Below are 16,657 nucleotides of genomic sequence, written 5' to 3'. Positions count from 1 at the left end.
GCTGAGCATGGCGAGTTGAGTTTTTTGCCAATAAAAATAGACTGGAGGCTTGCAGAAGCTCATTGAAACATGTCTAAGAGAACGTAGATCTAATCAGATGGTTGCTTTGTGATAAAAATTTGCAGGGTTAGAATAACATGTTACACAAAAGTAACCTAAACCCGCCCCGTTTACAACATGACATGCTGACTCAGAGGTCCAGTCTATTCCGCGGTCCAGATCAACTCACATCATGCACTGTTACACAAAGGCTTGCAGCAGGCTTAACTCGGCTCTGCTTGGTCATTGTTGATTGGTCTTCAAATTCTTCCATGCAGAGATCCGTCGGATGGTTTCAACGCAGGAAAAGTGTATGTTATCTCTTATACTCAGAAAGGCCTTTTAATATCTTTTGTTTGCCTTTTATTTGAGAAAGATCATCTTGATGTTGATACCAAGTCCAGGAGTTCATAATGTCCAAATTGAATCTTTTGTACGATGAGGATAGTCCACATGAGGGACCGCCGTCGAAAAGGCAGAAAACTGCTGGAACCAAGAGCGATAATTTCGAGAACGTACGTTCCTTACAAGATCCCTCTTTTCTGTTATGTTGCTGACATCTTTTCAAGAAATTGACATTACCCATCGCTCTTGAGCTCGGCGAAGAATCTAGAGACCTTGAACGTAAGCTCTTAAATCTTCAACAATAAGAGGGACTGCGAACTGACAAGTTAGTCAAACTTCTGACAGAATGTCTCACCTCGTGCAAATGCGATATTGCACAACCAGCAAAATGTCAATGTAGATGCTGTTTTTATTCCAAGTACGGACATGTGGTTTTTGTACCGCACGACAGCCAGCAAGATGGCGAAGAAGGCCCTGGAGAAAAGTGCGCAGATTGCGTTAGTGTTGAAAGGACAGTGAGAGGACAGTATGCAAGTGTGTCGCACAAACATCAATTTTTTGATGAATTCTAACTCTTCGTAGTCGAGATCTCAGATCACTTGCCTCTTTCGCCTGAAGTCCGACACGATCTTGCTTGCCATTTCCGGGTAATTAGAGAAATTTTAAGCAAAATGTTTACGACAAAGATTGCAGAGATGAGAAAAAAGATGACTCGGGTAAAGATCGAAAGTATGCCTATCTTAAAGGAAGAAACGTCAATGCTGCAGAAAGAAATCAGGGCAATCAGTGGTCAGATGGGCGATCTAGAAAGGGAAATAGAGAGTACTTTCACTACCGTGATGAGAACTGGGGAAAATATATCAGGAGCGGTGGAAGGTTCGTCAATACTGCTGAAAGACAATAATCCTACACTTGTGCATCTGCCAAAGGGAGATATTCCTGGGACGGATTTGTTGGAGGAGGAAATAAACAGACTGAAGACTGAAAACGAGAGATTGGAGACAAAGATACAGCGGTTCGAAGAAGAAAAGGACGTGAGAATTTTCGGGACCCAAAGTGTTCCCATAAAATTCATCACCTCGAAACGAAAATCAGATTCATAATCAAGAGGCTAAGCAACACTTCACTTTGGGGTAAGAAAAATAGAATTATGACACATACAAATACTTGGTGCTGGCTTGGTAAGATCCTTGGTATACACTCGAAGTACTGAGATCCCCATGTATCGTCTCACATCCTCATACACTTGTTAATATTCATTTTTATTTCATCTTCATTCTCGTTCACATCCGTTCATTTTTATTATTAAAAAAAGCATTGATTACTCCAATACACACGAAACTAATCTGCCTATATATCTTCTAAAAGTGTCCTCAAAACCTCCCTAAACAATCTTAGAATCCTTATTCTTCGAAAAAAGATTCTTACCCTCTGCATTCTTCCCAACCCAATAATACGGACCCTGGCTTCTATCCTGCCACTCATGTTTATTCTTCACCGCAAACATCCCACCCATTCCCTCCGCAAGCAACAAATCTGTAATATAATGACTTCCGCCATCACATATATATCCATCACTTCGACGCGACCATCCATAGTTTTGCGGACATCCGGTATTTAATTTTCCGAGTTTTCCCAGGGCCCACGATTCTTGTTCTTCGCGCTCGGCTCCCTTCATGTTGTTGATTGTGGGTTGACGACTGGCCATTTGGATATTGGTGGGGTTATGGAGGATACTGCGGACGCTCGACATCTTGTCGATTTTTTTGGAGGGGGCAATGCTGACTTCTTTTATGGTTGATGTGGATGAGAGCATTTGGGATTGGTCTCGGTTAAGGAGTGTGGGTTGGGAAATGCTGGGGTCACGTTGGAGAAATGTTTGGCGGTTAGATGGGGATTGCAACATTATTGTTGGTTGCCGAGAAACATCACGTTGAAGCTCGGTGGTACCGTCGAATGGTTTCAAGGAAGTTCCGCGACCTAGAGTTTGAGAGGATGTTGCAGTGTAGTTGATTGTACCACGAGATGGAGCTTGGGACGGACCTCTGAGAGTTGCTGCATGTGAAGGTCTGATAGATGGTTGGTATGATGGAGCTTTAGATGCGCCCCGTAAGGTTGCAGCGTGAGAGGGTCTTAATGTTGGCTGAGTATATGTTGTCTGAGATGAAACTGTGATAGTTGGAGCTTGAGAAGGTACTACCGATGTATGGCGAGACTGATTTTGACCAGTTGAAGATGGTGCTTCAGAGAGGGCCTTTGGAGCCTGAGATGGAGAGCGGCTAGGGGATGGATGAAGCTGGCTGACATTCCGAGCTGATGCGGAAGCGGATTGTGCTTGTGATTCCCTGCCCATCACTGAAGCTGTTGGATAAAGTTGACTAACGCCACGGCCAGGACCAGTAGGCGGTGCTTCGGAAGCCATGATATCTAGGTTGAAAAAAAGATGTGGAAGAAAGGGATTATGTTTGAAGGGTGTTTCAATTTATTCAGGGAGTGGTTGAGTGTATTTTTCTATGTTGATAGAAGTTTGAAAGTTTAAAGGTGAACGAGAACATGTAGAGCGCTTTTAAAGACACGAGGTGATCTTTAACAGAGCTTGCAAAATTATTATCAACTCTCAAAAAATTACGATTTGTTGTTTACTAAATTGTGAATGGCAATATGCTCAACTTCCCCCATGGTGTTGACATTTTTTGAATCATCGACACTAGAGGAAGTCATCTGAAAGCTGCAGACGACAATTACAATTATTCACCGTAGAACTCTCTACATGTAACAACCACAGCTCACATCAGACAAGACTGAGCCTTCATCCTTATCCTGATTCTCTTATCGAATTATCACATGCAAACAAACAAATTGAACGAGGTGAATGGAACACCAAGCTCTTTTTGTATAGCTCGACTACATCAGCCTAACACAACCATTGCAAAAGAAACATATAGCTCAGATTTAAAAGACACAGCCTGTCAATCTTCAAAACAATATGGAAGACGCCGTATACAACAAAAACGACGACACGAACATCGCTCTCGTCGTCAACGCAACCCTCATCGACATCTACAACGGCGAAAAAATTACCGTCCACGAAGGGCAACCATGGGCTTACAAATTCTCCATCCCCCAATGGCCAGAAGGTCAGAATATACTAATCGGACGTGGAAAAGCTGAACTCGAAATCGGGATGGGATACATGTTACACGGACACCTCTCGATCAACGAAGGCAAAAATTGGACGCGTACTGCATTTGAAGTCGACGACGCGGTAGAATTATGTAGCACTGCTAGGCAAGAAGAAAAGTGTCCACAATTTCGTCTTTCTGGTTTTGTGCTTGAGGCTAAGAATGGATGGATGACTTTGGGTTGGGAGAGAGTTGATGATGACGTGGGAAATTTTGCGTGGGTTTACGTGAGGGTTCGGTGGGAGACGGCAAATGAAGATATGCTGTTTAAGCAGTATTATGTGGAGGGTCATATGAATGGGTATGATCGCATGAACGATTGGGTTGCGACTTTAGTCACTCTTGCTCCATGAGTACCAATCGAAATTGAGTAGGGAAACTGAAGCATGGGTGAGGCTTTCATCAAGGCATTTTACGGCGATCTACTATTGATCAACCGTACAGGTCCTGTTTTCACGTTGAATTAATATTCTTTTGCAAGTGTTCACTCTACGCCTTTGCGATTCACGGAAAGTGAAGTTTTCAAGACGTGAAATCTCTGGCAGTACGGATGTGAAGTGAAGACCGTTGTCGCATAAACAAGATTGTCATTGAATAATAAGATGCTCTTGGAGAGAGACGAAACTTGAAACCGCAGGAGCTGTTGATTTGAGCTTCCTATAGAGGGAGCTAAAGTCACTGAGTCCGACCTCCCACCACGCGGCGAGCAAAGGTTTGTAGAAACCACTCGTTCTGCGTGGCTGTATGCGACTTGAAACACCAGAGACCATCCATCATCATATTGTGGTGGCACGGTAGTCAATAGAAATCACTCGAGGAATGGAAAGGCGCAAATCAATCATTCTACATCTGACCAATATTTTGAGCATTTACACATGTGCAGGCCTGAATGATATCGATATGGTCTTTCGATACGTCCCTTTTGCTACCCACACTTTGAACTTCCTAAGCTGCTATCATTTCTCCTCTTGTTCTTTGAATAGCCACGCTAAAGCGCTCAAAGCATATGCGTCTATACCTACTTGCATCGTAGGAGATATTTGTGGAGCAAAGAGAGAACTGTGATTTCCTGGTATGCTCTCCGCCAACGTCCCTCCCTTTTGGGCTAGATCAACTTTCTCGGGGTCTGTACAACCATAGGCGAATAAAAGAGAAGGACTTTCAACAGCAGACGCAAGGATGCAAAAATCTTCACTAAAACTAAGCCTAGGGTAGTCTGCAACATAACTTTCATCGCTGGTCCTGAAATGATTGTGAAAAGCTTTGCCCACTCTTTCAGTAACGGAAGCATTATTATAGGTTACGGGGAACGATCTAGTAGGAGTAATTGTCGGTCCAACAACTGCATTGGATGCTACGCTTTCAGCTTTGACAATTCGTAGAACTCCATTGTAAAGTTTCTGTCTTGTAGTCTCGTCATTTGCGCGAATGTCAATTGTGATTGTCGCATCGTCGCTAACCACATTTTCTGCAGTCGTTGAGCCAGAGATGAAACTTGCACACGTAACAACTGCATGTTCACTTGGATGAACTTCCCTTGACACAAGTGTTTGTAGCCTCATGACGGCACTGGAAGCCATAACAATAGGATCTATAAGGCGTTCAGGCATGGAAGCATGTCCACCGCGACCGTGGAAAGTCACGCGTAGATTGTCGCAAGAACTAGCCATCGTACCAGGTCGGATACCAATGACACCAGCTCGGGCTGGAACGACATGCCCACTGAAAACCACATTAGGAATAGGAATATTATGTCTTTCGGGATCGTATAGTCCATCGTCGACCATACTTTGAGCACCTGTACCTCGTTCTTCGGCAGGTTGAAAGATAAGAACAATTGTTCCATGCCATGATTGCCGCGCCGATACCATAAGTTCAGCATATGCTAAGAGACATGTGATATGCATATCGTGGCCACATGCATGCATTACTGGTTGCTCTTTGCCATGAACATCAATGACTCGCTTTGTGCTGGCATATGGGAGACCAGTTCGTTCTTCTATAGGAAGAGCATCCATGTCGGCTCGTGAGAGCACGATGGGGCCGGGACCATTATGAAAGACCGCAGCAACACCATAACCCCCAATTTTGGTCTTAATGTCAAAGTCTGACGAGATTGAGGAAAGATGGTTGATAATTGTGGTCGATGTTTCTATCTCTTGGTTGGAAAGTTCGGGGTTTGAGTGGAAGTGTTTATATAACGCTTCATAAGACTTGAGTTCAGGCCGGTGGGCATTCAGAACATCGGTCAGCGGCATGATGAAAGTGTGCCCTGAAAATAAGTCCTGTGCAGTGGTCTATTCTTTTCTTAAGGCAGAGCAATGTAACTCACGAGTCATCCGCCGTCTTGATTATCCCACTTGTGTGGTCGATTAGGATGGTCAATGCTTTTTGATCACGCGCTTTCGAACGAAATTCATTCTTTCACTCAAAACAAATGGAAATGGAATGGCTTATATTCTGTTGATCATCGCTCGCAATGAAGATCTCACATGAGAAAGAAACAGGCGTACAAGAAATTCTCACAGCTGAAATTCTTTATGAGGAAACTAAAATATTCCCGTCAACTGGCTGAAGACCCCGCCATTGAGACTCACCTAAAATTCATCCGGTCAATAGGTGAGAACACTCTTCGCTCCTTGGTCAGACTAGATATGTTGTTGCGAGCTCGGTCACCATGACTCACTGTGGGTTATCTTACGACTGTTTCAGTCGTTACGGCTCTTTCAGCGCCCCTAGTCTGGATAATGATCATACGATTGAGCTCGTCTTGGAGATCAACTTCCTTGATCCGTAGAACATTGAACGCAGTTGACCAGGAATTTTCAAGGTCAAAAATATAGCATGTGCACTTTCATTTTCACCCGCTTTAACAACTGATATCTGTCGAATCGCAATAGATGATGCAGGAGACCATGAGCCTACAGTTGAGGAAAGTTGAAACTGTAAGAAGACCTTTGAGTTAACCTAAAACGTTCCGATCAATTCGGCGCACAGCCTGTCGACTTCTATATCACTAGATGAGACAGTAGGGCCATGCCCAAAAGTCAAATTGAGGTTTACTCAATGTAATAGCATAGAAAGGTAAACTTTGCGCAGAATTTGTCGCATTTGAAAGATATATACGCTGAAAAGATACCCCCTATAGCAGTTCCAATCCATGTACAATAGTAAATTAAACATTGGTGTCTATGTTCATCTCAGTTTTGGCGTCATCTTTACTGGCATCGGAAGGCTGATTTAAGCCATCGAGAAATACTGATGGCAAACATGACCAACTGCAGCCTTTCCGCATCAAAGGTACCAACTTTTCAACAATATCCCTCTCATTAACTACACGACTGGGTGTAGGACCATTCGCTGAAACCGCGTTCATACGATCTCTCTTGGATACCTTCTCAATCTCCCACCACTCTATCCATTCCGTGCGAGGAACTACAAAACTGGTGCCACAAATAGTACATAAGGTTGGCCCGGAATAATGGACGTTTTCTGCTCTTCGGAGTACTGATGGAATGCGAGGCGGAATGTATTCCATGTGAGATTCGAGACGTGTGAGTTCAGGATGACGAATGCAAGCCTGTAAGGCTTTCTCTGCCAGACTCTGGACGCGAGACTGTACCGCAGGGGGTTGCGGAATATCACCCAGGCTTGCAATGGGCAGTTGGATATGCCTTCCTACGTCATCCCACCGAGGATCAGAAGGGAACATAGGCCCTTTTATAAGATGTCCAAAAGCGTCAAGGAATCTAACTTCTGTTCTACATTGATAAGACAAGGAACACCTCTCGCCACCCGAGATTGGTGTACTTGGGCGAGGTAGAGTGCCTTGATGCCACTGGTGAAATATATGACCGGGTGTATCACGATTTAGAGGCAGAGATATATTATCTTCTGCAGTGGGAAATACTGGGGAGATTAATGGTGATTGGCGCTGTAGATCAATCACAAAATGTGGTGCGCCATTCTCAGTACTCTCGGGTCTTGCGATCGGGAGGTAGAACGGATTGGGATGTAGCTGGAAATCATATAATCTTCCAGTCCTGCCGCTTTCAAATAATGGCTGTGTATTAGAATCGATCTATGAGATGTTTGTTAGTGGTTATTTTGAGTGTGGCAGATTTGTTAAAAATAAGGCTTCATTATTTGTCGCACAATTTGCCCAAGGCTTGATCAATAGGACGTCGCTTACCGGTATCGAGTTGAGTCCACCAACAAGAAGGTCAAGGATTTCAAAAGGGAGATATCCCAGGTTGTTTTGAGCAATGTTTAAGTCTTCTAATCTTTTCAAATTTCCGATACTGGGTGGTATTTCCTCCAAATTATTGTCTCGTAAACTGAGTGTAGATAATCGATTTAGGTTGAACAACTCGGCGGGAAGTTTTACTAGCTCATTGGCCGAAAGGATTATCCTCAGATGAGGTTCGACGGCATAACCGCGTGCGGTTTTAACGAAAGTTCCTAAGGGGCGTATTGTGGAGTTTTCAAGGTGATCAAGACCCATACGACTAATGATAATTAGCCAGAACTGTGAAGAGGGATAGGCTTCACCTACGACAGATCCACGTATTCCTCTCCATCTTCAAGGCACTTTTCAATCCTTTTCTGTGCATGAATATCCCGAGGAGTATCGACTACAATTCTTGATTTGAGAGGTGATGGCGCAGGAATTGACCATGCCTTCTTCCCGTTCTCCATGACTAAATCTTCTACGTCCGTACCATCGCTACCCATGAATACCCCGCTGTCAACTTTCTTATTTAATGTTCTCTTGTTTCTTATGGGAACTTTGCGGTCCAAAGGCTCATCCTCAAAGGCTGAATCGGAAGCTAGCTGTTGATCAAACCAAGGTCCTCTAAATTTCTGCTTTCGTCGTGTCCGCTTTTGTGAGTATTTCTCTACTGAGGGGTCATCGTCGCTAGAGAATATTGGAGGATCGCTTGAATCAGGAGGAGGAGTATCGCGGACGCGTTTTCGCGACAAGTTTGTTTTTGTGAAGGTTGAAGTGGAATTTGGATCATCTCTTATCAATCGTGGTAAAGAAAGTTCGTCTGCCATATTCAACAAATCGTAGATAGTCACCCGTGCCGTACCTTCCTCAAAGAATGTGTCAATTGTTCTAGAAGATCATCAAACCAAATGGGTAAATTCCGAAGGTTGAAGTGACAGGAAGTCGCGAGACATGGACCGAGGCTGCCAAGATAGACTAGCGGCCGCAGGGTCACGCGTAGCGCGCTGTCTAGTGACTGAGACTGGCTTGAGACTGGCCGGAGAAATGATAACGAACTCCCGCCCTTGCATGTTATCTTAGCATCAATGACGGAGTACATAAGCACGATAAGATAAGATCAAATGGCACAGACTTCTCCAATTCAATTGGGTCCATTCGTCATTGCACTTCCTCAACCCTTCTCAAAGTTATTATCCATTCATCACAGATTCCACTTAGGAACATCCCAGAAATTGCTGTTATTGTTAGTATCTCACATCTTCATGAATATGCATTCAATCAAGACATCACACTTGGTAAGCGCTTTGCTAATTAACTGAGTCATCAGTTTCCTATTGAACAAATGGTCATCTGGATCATGTGTCACATTGGTTAAGCGTGCTAAGCTCAAGTGCGCTAATCTAGTGCTCCTGCGATTAGGATCATGGTATTCAACTGTAACCTTTCCCCTATTCATCTATCTACGACATATACCAGTCTGAGGCAGCATCATTGACGAATCGTTAGAAGTAGCTATACATGTTCAGTGAACAAATAGCTTTTGTTCGTTTCTTGCTTTTACAAATTCGCCTCCAACATCGGCACTTCAAGGCTGTACTTTCTCCAACTCTTTCGACAATTTTAACATTACTCTGATAACATTCATAGGAGATTCATATCAGCAACTTCCTTACGATCCATAAAAAGACAGCAGTCACATCGTAAAAGCTATTGCGACGATATCGTGGCAATATGTGTACTACTTACTTCTCCACCTATATCAACTGCAATCACCGCCCTTTCCGGCGAACGAGATGTCCTCTGTACAACCAAGATCCTCGAGCCTGTACTCGTAAAGTTGAAGTTCTCACAGATGAAGGCCTTCTCTGCCCAGAGTGTTTCGATCAGGTCGTCTGGGTTCGATCCAACAATGAATGGGATGTCGTAGAAACACCAGATGGTGATCTTGCGAAAGATGATTGGGTAGAGGTTGTGCGAGTGGGATATGATTGGAGAGAGGAAAGTGAACTGAAAAATGCAAAGGCTCGTGTCAAGCGAGACAAAGCACCTGTGCTCTCCAAAGTCGACGGCACAAAGCCAGTATCCAAGGCAACGACCGAGAATTCGAATCAGCAATGGGAGGAGACTCTAGGAGAACATGCGCTCCCTCTGGCGGGGCGCTCAGAAGAAGTAAAATCGGACTCCCGGAGGCTATCCAACAGTACACAAAGCTTGCCTAAGTTTTCGAAATGGTCCAACGAATAGATTATTATGACGACAGTCCGCGGTGGCTCTAGAAACACTTTGTTTCTGAATCGCGAATCTAGATTGATTCGATGGACTGTGGATTGTCTTCGATTCGAGAGTTAATAAATAAATACCGATGGATTTCAAAGTGATGATACGCCACGAACAAACCAGAGAATCACGAACCAAGTCTCCTTGCTTACTCGTATGGTTTGCCCAGAAATAGCGAGTGGGCATTGTGACTATATACTTGAACAGAGCTAGGTGACGCATACTCCTTGCGTCAAGTTTCTGTAAAAGAACTCGAGCTCTGGTACTTCTTCAGCCGTCATTCAGACCTTCGAAACTCTGATATAACAAATCTCGTCAATGATATTTTCCACCTGCGTCAACTTTGCCCATCGGTCACACAAGCAATACCATCCGAACATGAGACAATCATGCACTTTTGGCCTTCTGAACTACTTTGAAGTCGACAAGAAGCTACCCACTTTAATTATTATACTATGACGGATGCCCACGGTCACTGCATCTCAAAGGAAGTATGCGAATTTATCTTTGGCAGATGTATGGAAATTTTACTCTCATTTGAATAAAGGCGTCGAGGAAAGAATTGCATCCTTGCGACTCTCCTTTCTTGGGTCGATTGCAAATCCTCATGCTCACCTGAGGCACGATGGTTGTCACCCTAGCTCGTTAGATTCCTCCCGGAAACGGCTCGAAGAAGGCTTTTCTTAATGCGGTGTAAGGTTGTTCAGTTCGTTCTCGCAGAAGTAAAGAAACTTATTAGGCCGGTAGTTACTGATACATCTTTGTTAAATGCGGCCATGCTGTAGGCTTCAATATCCCCGGTGAATCACAAAGTTTCTTTTACCTCATATTGAGCCCGGCGATAAGGACATGTGAAGATGAATACAACCCGCCAAAAAGGGCGAATTGCGTGGAGGTTATGAGTTTTCGAGGTCAATTTTCGAGAGACTTTTGTTCCGTAGAATCTTTTACAGAACAGTTTGGAGGCGTTTGTTAGTTTAGACTTGAATCGACGCATCATTCTACGTTTTCAAGTAGAAAAACCTAGAGCTCAACATAGTCTCTCAAATCAGTGCTATAGTTGGTTATATGCATACTAATTAAAAAGATTCAATTCATATTCTCAGCGAACTACCACCGCGTTGAGTACACGGTGCCTGATATCACGGAACGTTTAAAATATTCAGAAGTGATTGTGATTTCGCACGATGTGTGATAGACTATCTATTGAACTGTTGTATAGTACATAACCTCTCTACAAAAGAAATCATAATACATAAACCACTCTACACTACATACTTCTATACTCATCCCACCCGATACTCATCCCATACCCTCCCCTCCCTTCCCACCATCCCATCGCAAAGCTCATTCCCTCTCCCTTCACAAAACCCCCACCACAACCCCCAGCCACACCCCTACCACCATCACTAATCCCCCTTTCGAACCCCATAACGCAAACCCCCACCACCAGTAAAGACAGGCAGCGCAGTTCCCGTTGCACTTTGAATCGTGAGATTGTATACCGCAGATGAAGTGGTGGAGATAGAAAGTGTCGTGAGAGTTACGGGAGGTAGGGAGGTTTGGATTTGAGATTCGGGGACGGTTGCGGCTGCGGTTTCGGTTTGAGGGGAGAGGGATGGGGATGGGGTGGGGATGGAGTGAGTGAATTTGTATTGGATGGATTTGTTGGTGGTATGCTGGGTGTGGTTGTTGTGATTTTTGTGCTTTCTGTATTTACGATGCTGGGAAAGCTGGTTTCAGCTGTGGTTTCTGGGGAAGTGAGCACGGAGGGTGGAGTTGTAGCTTGGGTGATGGAGGGAATGCTGATGGAGGCGGAGAAGAATGGAATGGATTGAATAGGCTCGGAACTCGCGAAGCTCAAGATTTGAGAAATCTCGGAGACATGAGAGACTTGGGTTGTTTGAACCATACTTGTTGCTGTTGTTGATATACTAGCGAGGGAAATTGTCGAGACTGCCAATGTGGAGGTGGATACCAAGATAGAGGTCGATGCCAGAGTCGCGGAGATGGAGATGGAGAAGAGGGATTCGGAGGCGGTGTTGATGATTGTATTGGTCTGTATCAAGGTGGTCTTATCGATGTTTGATGTGTATGTCTTGGTCTGTATGGATTAGTCAATTTTCGAGTAGTTGATGATATATGGAGAAGCCGGATGTAGTAAAAGGATATTGGAAGGGTGATAAAATCATACATACCTCTTGAGTGTGAGTATTTATATTAGACGACACATATATGATAGTTGTGGAAGTTACGAATGTACAATCAGTTTGTGTAGAGGTATGTTCCAATGTAGAGTTGGATTCATGACCGGAGTTAGGATTAGAGCTAGATCCGTGTCCATGCTCATGTCCATATTCATTGCTTTCTTTAGACCCAGATTCATAGCCTGATGACTCTTTAGTTCCTTTTGATTCATGTCCAGAGGATGAGGACTCTGAGCCGGAGTTGCCTTTCGAGTTGGAATTAGATGCTAAGTGTTTCGAGCCAGAGCCTTTCCCGGAGCTAGAATCAGACGAGTATTGTGAGTCGTAGCTTTTCTTGGATCCAGCTTCAGAAGACGAAGAAGATGAAGAATTTAATCCATAGTTATGTTTCAAACCAGAATTTTGGAACGTCGGCTTTGAGCTGGATGTGCTATTAGACGAGGAAGACCTTTTGGAACCCAGGCTCATAAGCTCAGACGAACCGGAGATATCTGTAGACTTTCTATCAAGATAAAAGGCCAAAGACGCCGAAGTGCCGGTTGATTCCGATCCGTTTGAGCTTTTCGTCTTAGTATTGGCCCCGTTCCTAGCGCTCACATACAGATATCTAGTCTCTGTAACTACAGCACTGCAAGCCGACGAACTAGTCTCCAGGACCACAGACTTCGAAGCTTCTTTACTCTCTGACTTTGTCGTTTTCGTTTCCGTTGAATTGGATTTTTTGTACCCTTCATTCTTGCCACTATATGACGATTTTGTATCGCTATTGACTCTTCTGCGAAGTTCGCTACCTGGTTGGAAAGATTGTTGACCAACCATGAGAAAGGTACCAGATACTGTATCAAAATTCTTGGAATCAACCATGAGTATAGAGAAATATAATTCCGCTGTATTTGGCGTGTCGCGTGGAACCCATTGATACATCCCATCATTTGGAATTTGAGCTATGCAGCCAATTAGTTTTGACTCTTGAAGGTATACGCAGTGAAAAGATCTTGATAAACATACTCCCAATAGTAACTATAGAAGCGCTAACATCCTGCACCCCTGCTGGAACAAGAAATAAAGAGACTGGGCCAGTGACTAGATCGGTAGACCAGGATATCTGAGTTGGAAAGCCAGTAGAAATATGACTCGTTGGCTGAGGAAGTATGAAATCACCTTTCGCAAAGTGTGAGGCAAGAAAGGCGAGAGAGAAGGATGAAAATCGCATGATGTTAAGATTGATTTATGTTGCAGAAATCCCGGGAGGCGCGTCCTTAGACAATAGAATAATAAGTATAATTAAAGTTATCAACGGAAGAACATATTATAAACAAAAAATGAAGAGTGGCCAGCAACAAACCAAATTGCAGCACAGCTGAAAGAGTGTAAGTGAGGATAAGGATGAGAAAATAGTTTTAATTATTGCAATAACCTATATATCATTTCGACGAACGGCGGCGGTACATTCGAAACTTGGAGCTCCTGAGAATCAGATATGTGATACGAGCCATTATTGGAGGATGAGATCTGTGAAATATGAATGGCACAATCCTTCAGGGGTCTGGAGTGTTCTAAACGCGGGGTCGTTTGACAGGCTTACCTGCTTTCCAAAAGATTATGAGAATTAACTTACATTTTAATCAGTGCAATTGCTCCAACATACGAGCAATTTCATTATTTCGAAATCCTCCAGTATAGTAGAAGGAGAAAAACTTGAAAGATTCATCGGGTGTGTGAACAAGTTGTTGCCAATCTTGCAACAGAGAATGATATTTTGTCAAGTCCGACTTGAGTTGTTACTGTGTCACACACAAGACATGACCGGAACGTCCAGATTGTTTAGCAAAGGGGTAGGAATGGATGAACTACATCCAAACTTAAGAATGATATTTATATCAGATCAAAAAAAGAATGAAAGATGGGACGGAATATCAAACGCTGCGTTGTGCCTCCTTGCAAGGTGGATTTCTCATCCTTGGCTTATCTCACATCTGAAACCCGAAGGAGAAGATCTCATGAATATGCTAGGATTCATCGCATCATCTTGAGACCCACGAGCTTGATTCCAACTTTAATTCTCCGGTGATAATGGGCATTTAGGATACGTAGATTGTAGATAGCCAGCTTCGTGGCGATGACATCACAATCTGTGGCTGCTCTGTTTCTCAATTCTTAATAGATCGATGAAGCCGAAACTTTTTCTTTTGCGAGCTGTATATTGAAGTCTTAATAATGTCTGTCTCCTTGACTGCTCCAGTGCAGGTGTGTTGTGAATAAAGATAATTTGATACTGCGCGACGGTGTGTGAAGTTGATATTTGGAATGAATTTTTCGACCTTTTCTCAAGGTTTCAGTGTGGTATCGTCAAACACTGAGATATAATTTGCTGCCGTTTTCTGAATCATAGAAGATACAACTTCGCATCTTTGAGCTATCGATAAATTCGTAATATGCATCATAACTCCTTCGACGTGCAGAACGACGCATCAGAAGCGCGTCTAAGCTGGAGAATTAGATCGAGCTTGATCACGCAGAGAAGTATGAAGAGACAAGATTTCTTTGCCTCGTGGAATAAAGAAACTTCTTCATTTGTCTGGATGAAAAATTCAAACAGTTATTTAGTATGGGGTCAGCACTAGATGGGCTGCGATATCCTGTAGCAAAAAATCAATGCAACGTCTGAGATATTTAATAAAACGCACAGAATACCCCGAATAATCGAATCATGAGATAATTGGGTTGAGCACGTGGGGATCACCTTATCTCTCTACTTGGATGTGAGTAATAAAATCTGAGTGCATCCCATTTCCAGTCCAAATTCATTCACGCGATGACTCGTCATGCCAGTTGTGATCACGTTCACCATAGGCAGCCTCCCTCAATCAGGATGCTGAGAATTACTATTCGAATCGCAGAGGCTAGTTGCTTTCTGTAGCGATCTGCAAAACTCAGTCCCTTCCACGTCGGAAAACGAAGGCATCGGTGTTAGATGGTTGGGACCAAGAGTACGATGGAGAGAGATGATATAACTCGTGGTTGTTGTAATAAAATGGTAGCAGGTACAGTCTGAAATGAAGCTCATCAGGAAAGTCAAATCAGCAAATGGTGAGGTTAGCCGTGATTCCGGTCGGGATTTACCGACGCTATAATACGGGCATGTTCAGGCGACAATTATTCACGACTTGAGACCTCAACCATGAAAATGCTTCATATCGACCTTGAGTTTTTCATGTTCCGTTTCTCCAAAATAACAAACTAGGTCATCAGGGGAAGCTTCGTCTGATCACGAACGAAGGTAATGATCATTTATCACGATACTGGTGGGAGCGACCTACCTTGGTCGTAATCACTGAATCAGACTCGATCATGATTTAGTCGCGTGAACTTTGTTTTTCTGTCTATCAACAAGAGGACATGATGGGACATGATGGGACATATAAATGCATATATATTCCCCCGTGTCTCTGTACCCCTAATTCTCTTCTCGTTCATCAAACTACGCAGTAAGTCCTTTTTGTTCAATCAACTTTCAATATGTCCGCAGAAAATACCCCTCTCTTATCTGAGCTTGCTCCTTCGCATCACCGCCATGCATCCACCTCATCCTCGGCATCGTTCTTTCCACCTGCCCTCCAAAAATTTCGTCTCGCAGTCGGCATCAATGTTCCTATAACCTCACCTGCCAATTCTCCGCCCTCTGACTTCGAAAGTCTACGTGGAAATGCCTACGGTATTTACAAGTCCGTTCTTATTCAACAACGCAACTTCTCCTTGCAATATCATTTTATGGAAGGCGTATACTATATCTCTATACTCTCGCAGCTCTTTATCGGTGGTGTCCTCGCTTCATTTGGCCAGCTATCCCAAATATATCCGCAGGCAGTCCCTATATTGGGAGTTGCCAACACATGTTTAGCTGGAGTCCTAGGACTCCTGAAGAGTCAAGGATTGCCCGATCGATTACGCAAAGATGAGTTTGAGATGCGAAAAGTCCAGGACTTTATCGAGGAATGCGATGCCAGGCTGGCAATTGGATGGGGAGAGACAATCAGTGAATCAGAGGTGGATAGTCTGATTAAGGAAGTTTTTGATCATTATAGTGTTGCGAGGGACACCGCGGAGATGAACAGACCGACCAATTACACATATCAGTCTGACGCAGATGGCACTGGAAATGGAGGAGCGATGAACCTACAGCGCAAAGTGCGTTCTGAGTCGGCAAATCGTAGAAGTTCGATCGGAGGCAGACAGAGTAATATTTCGGTCGGTGGGAATGGGAAATCTTTGCAGATATATTAGTGTGCTCTGCGTCTTTGGCCCACGCTTTCACTTCCGCGCTATCCCCAACTTTTTTCTCTCTGGAGGAGTTTCAATACCCTACAGGTTATCAA

At 43.7% G+C, this 16,657-nt stretch overlaps 8 protein-coding genes across 8 annotated transcripts; 4 read left to right on the top strand and 4 right to left on the bottom strand.

Moving 5' to 3' along the window:
* Positions 1 to 182: 182 nt before the first annotated feature.
* Bfra_007101 (uncharacterized protein) lies at positions 183 to 1,487 on the top strand (the record flags this gene model as incomplete). The annotated part of the gene is made up of 5 exons (XM_037337475.1): positions 183 to 350; positions 444 to 554; positions 609 to 663; positions 715 to 918; positions 967 to 1,487. 5 exons carry the CDS (start codon positions 183 to 185, stop codon positions 1,485 to 1,487), a joined length of 1,059 nt encoding a protein of 352 aa, XP_037186855.1.
* Positions 1,488 to 1,768: 281 nt separating this feature from the next.
* On the bottom strand, positions 1,769 to 2,806 carry Bfra_007100 (uncharacterized protein; the record flags this gene model as incomplete). The annotated part of the gene is made up of 1 exon (XM_037337474.1): positions 1,769 to 2,806. The coding sequence occupies one exon, from the start codon at positions 2,804 to 2,806 to the stop codon at positions 1,769 to 1,771; it is 1,038 nt and encodes a 345-aa protein (XP_037186854.1).
* Positions 2,807 to 3,370: 564 nt separating this feature from the next.
* Bfra_007099 (uncharacterized protein) lies at positions 3,371 to 3,919 on the top strand (the record flags this gene model as incomplete). Its single annotated transcript, XM_037337473.1, has 1 exon — positions 3,371 to 3,919. The coding sequence occupies one exon, from the start codon at positions 3,371 to 3,373 to the stop codon at positions 3,917 to 3,919; it is 549 nt and encodes a 182-aa protein (XP_037186853.1).
* A 603-nt stretch (positions 3,920 to 4,522) lies between these two features.
* Positions 4,523 to 5,824, bottom strand: Bfra_007098 (putative peptidase m20d protein; the record flags this gene model as incomplete). Its single annotated transcript, XM_037337472.1, has 1 exon — positions 4,523 to 5,824. One exon carries the CDS (start codon positions 5,822 to 5,824, stop codon positions 4,523 to 4,525), a length of 1,302 nt encoding a protein of 433 aa, XP_037186852.1.
* Positions 5,825 to 6,741: 917 nt separating this feature from the next.
* Bfra_007097 (putative leucine rich repeat domain protein) lies at positions 6,742 to 8,867 on the bottom strand (the record flags this gene model as incomplete). The annotated part of the gene is made up of 4 exons (XM_037337471.1): positions 6,742 to 7,647; positions 7,759 to 8,074; positions 8,122 to 8,685; positions 8,755 to 8,867. 4 exons carry the CDS (start codon positions 8,865 to 8,867, stop codon positions 6,742 to 6,744), a joined length of 1,899 nt encoding a protein of 632 aa, XP_037186851.1.
* A 661-nt stretch (positions 8,868 to 9,528) lies between these two features.
* On the top strand, positions 9,529 to 10,041 carry Bfra_007096 (uncharacterized protein; the record flags this gene model as incomplete). The annotated part of the gene is made up of 1 exon (XM_037337470.1): positions 9,529 to 10,041. One exon carries the CDS (start codon positions 9,529 to 9,531, stop codon positions 10,039 to 10,041), a length of 513 nt encoding a protein of 170 aa, XP_037186850.1.
* A 1,442-nt stretch (positions 10,042 to 11,483) lies between these two features.
* Positions 11,484 to 13,494, bottom strand: Bfra_007095 (uncharacterized protein; the record flags this gene model as incomplete). Its single annotated transcript, XM_037337469.1, has 4 exons — positions 11,484 to 11,753; positions 11,795 to 12,178; positions 12,273 to 13,225; positions 13,290 to 13,494. 4 exons carry the CDS (start codon positions 13,492 to 13,494, stop codon positions 11,484 to 11,486), a joined length of 1,812 nt encoding a protein of 603 aa, XP_037186849.1.
* A 2,306-nt stretch (positions 13,495 to 15,800) lies between these two features.
* Positions 15,801 to 16,565, top strand: Bfra_007094 (putative c6 transcription protein; the record flags this gene model as incomplete). Its single annotated transcript, XM_037337468.1, has 1 exon — positions 15,801 to 16,565. One exon carries the CDS (start codon positions 15,801 to 15,803, stop codon positions 16,563 to 16,565), a length of 765 nt encoding a protein of 254 aa, XP_037186848.1.
* Positions 16,566 to 16,657: the final 92 nt, after the last annotated feature.

Source organism: Botrytis fragariae, assembly GCF_013461495.1.
Source record: "Botrytis fragariae strain BVB16 chromosome Unknown tig00000795, whole genome shotgun sequence".
Taxonomy (NCBI): domain Eukaryota; kingdom Fungi; phylum Ascomycota; class Leotiomycetes; order Helotiales; family Sclerotiniaceae; genus Botrytis; species Botrytis fragariae.
Note: the sequence above shows the minus strand (reverse complement) of the source record. Positions and strands in the feature narration are given on the sequence as shown.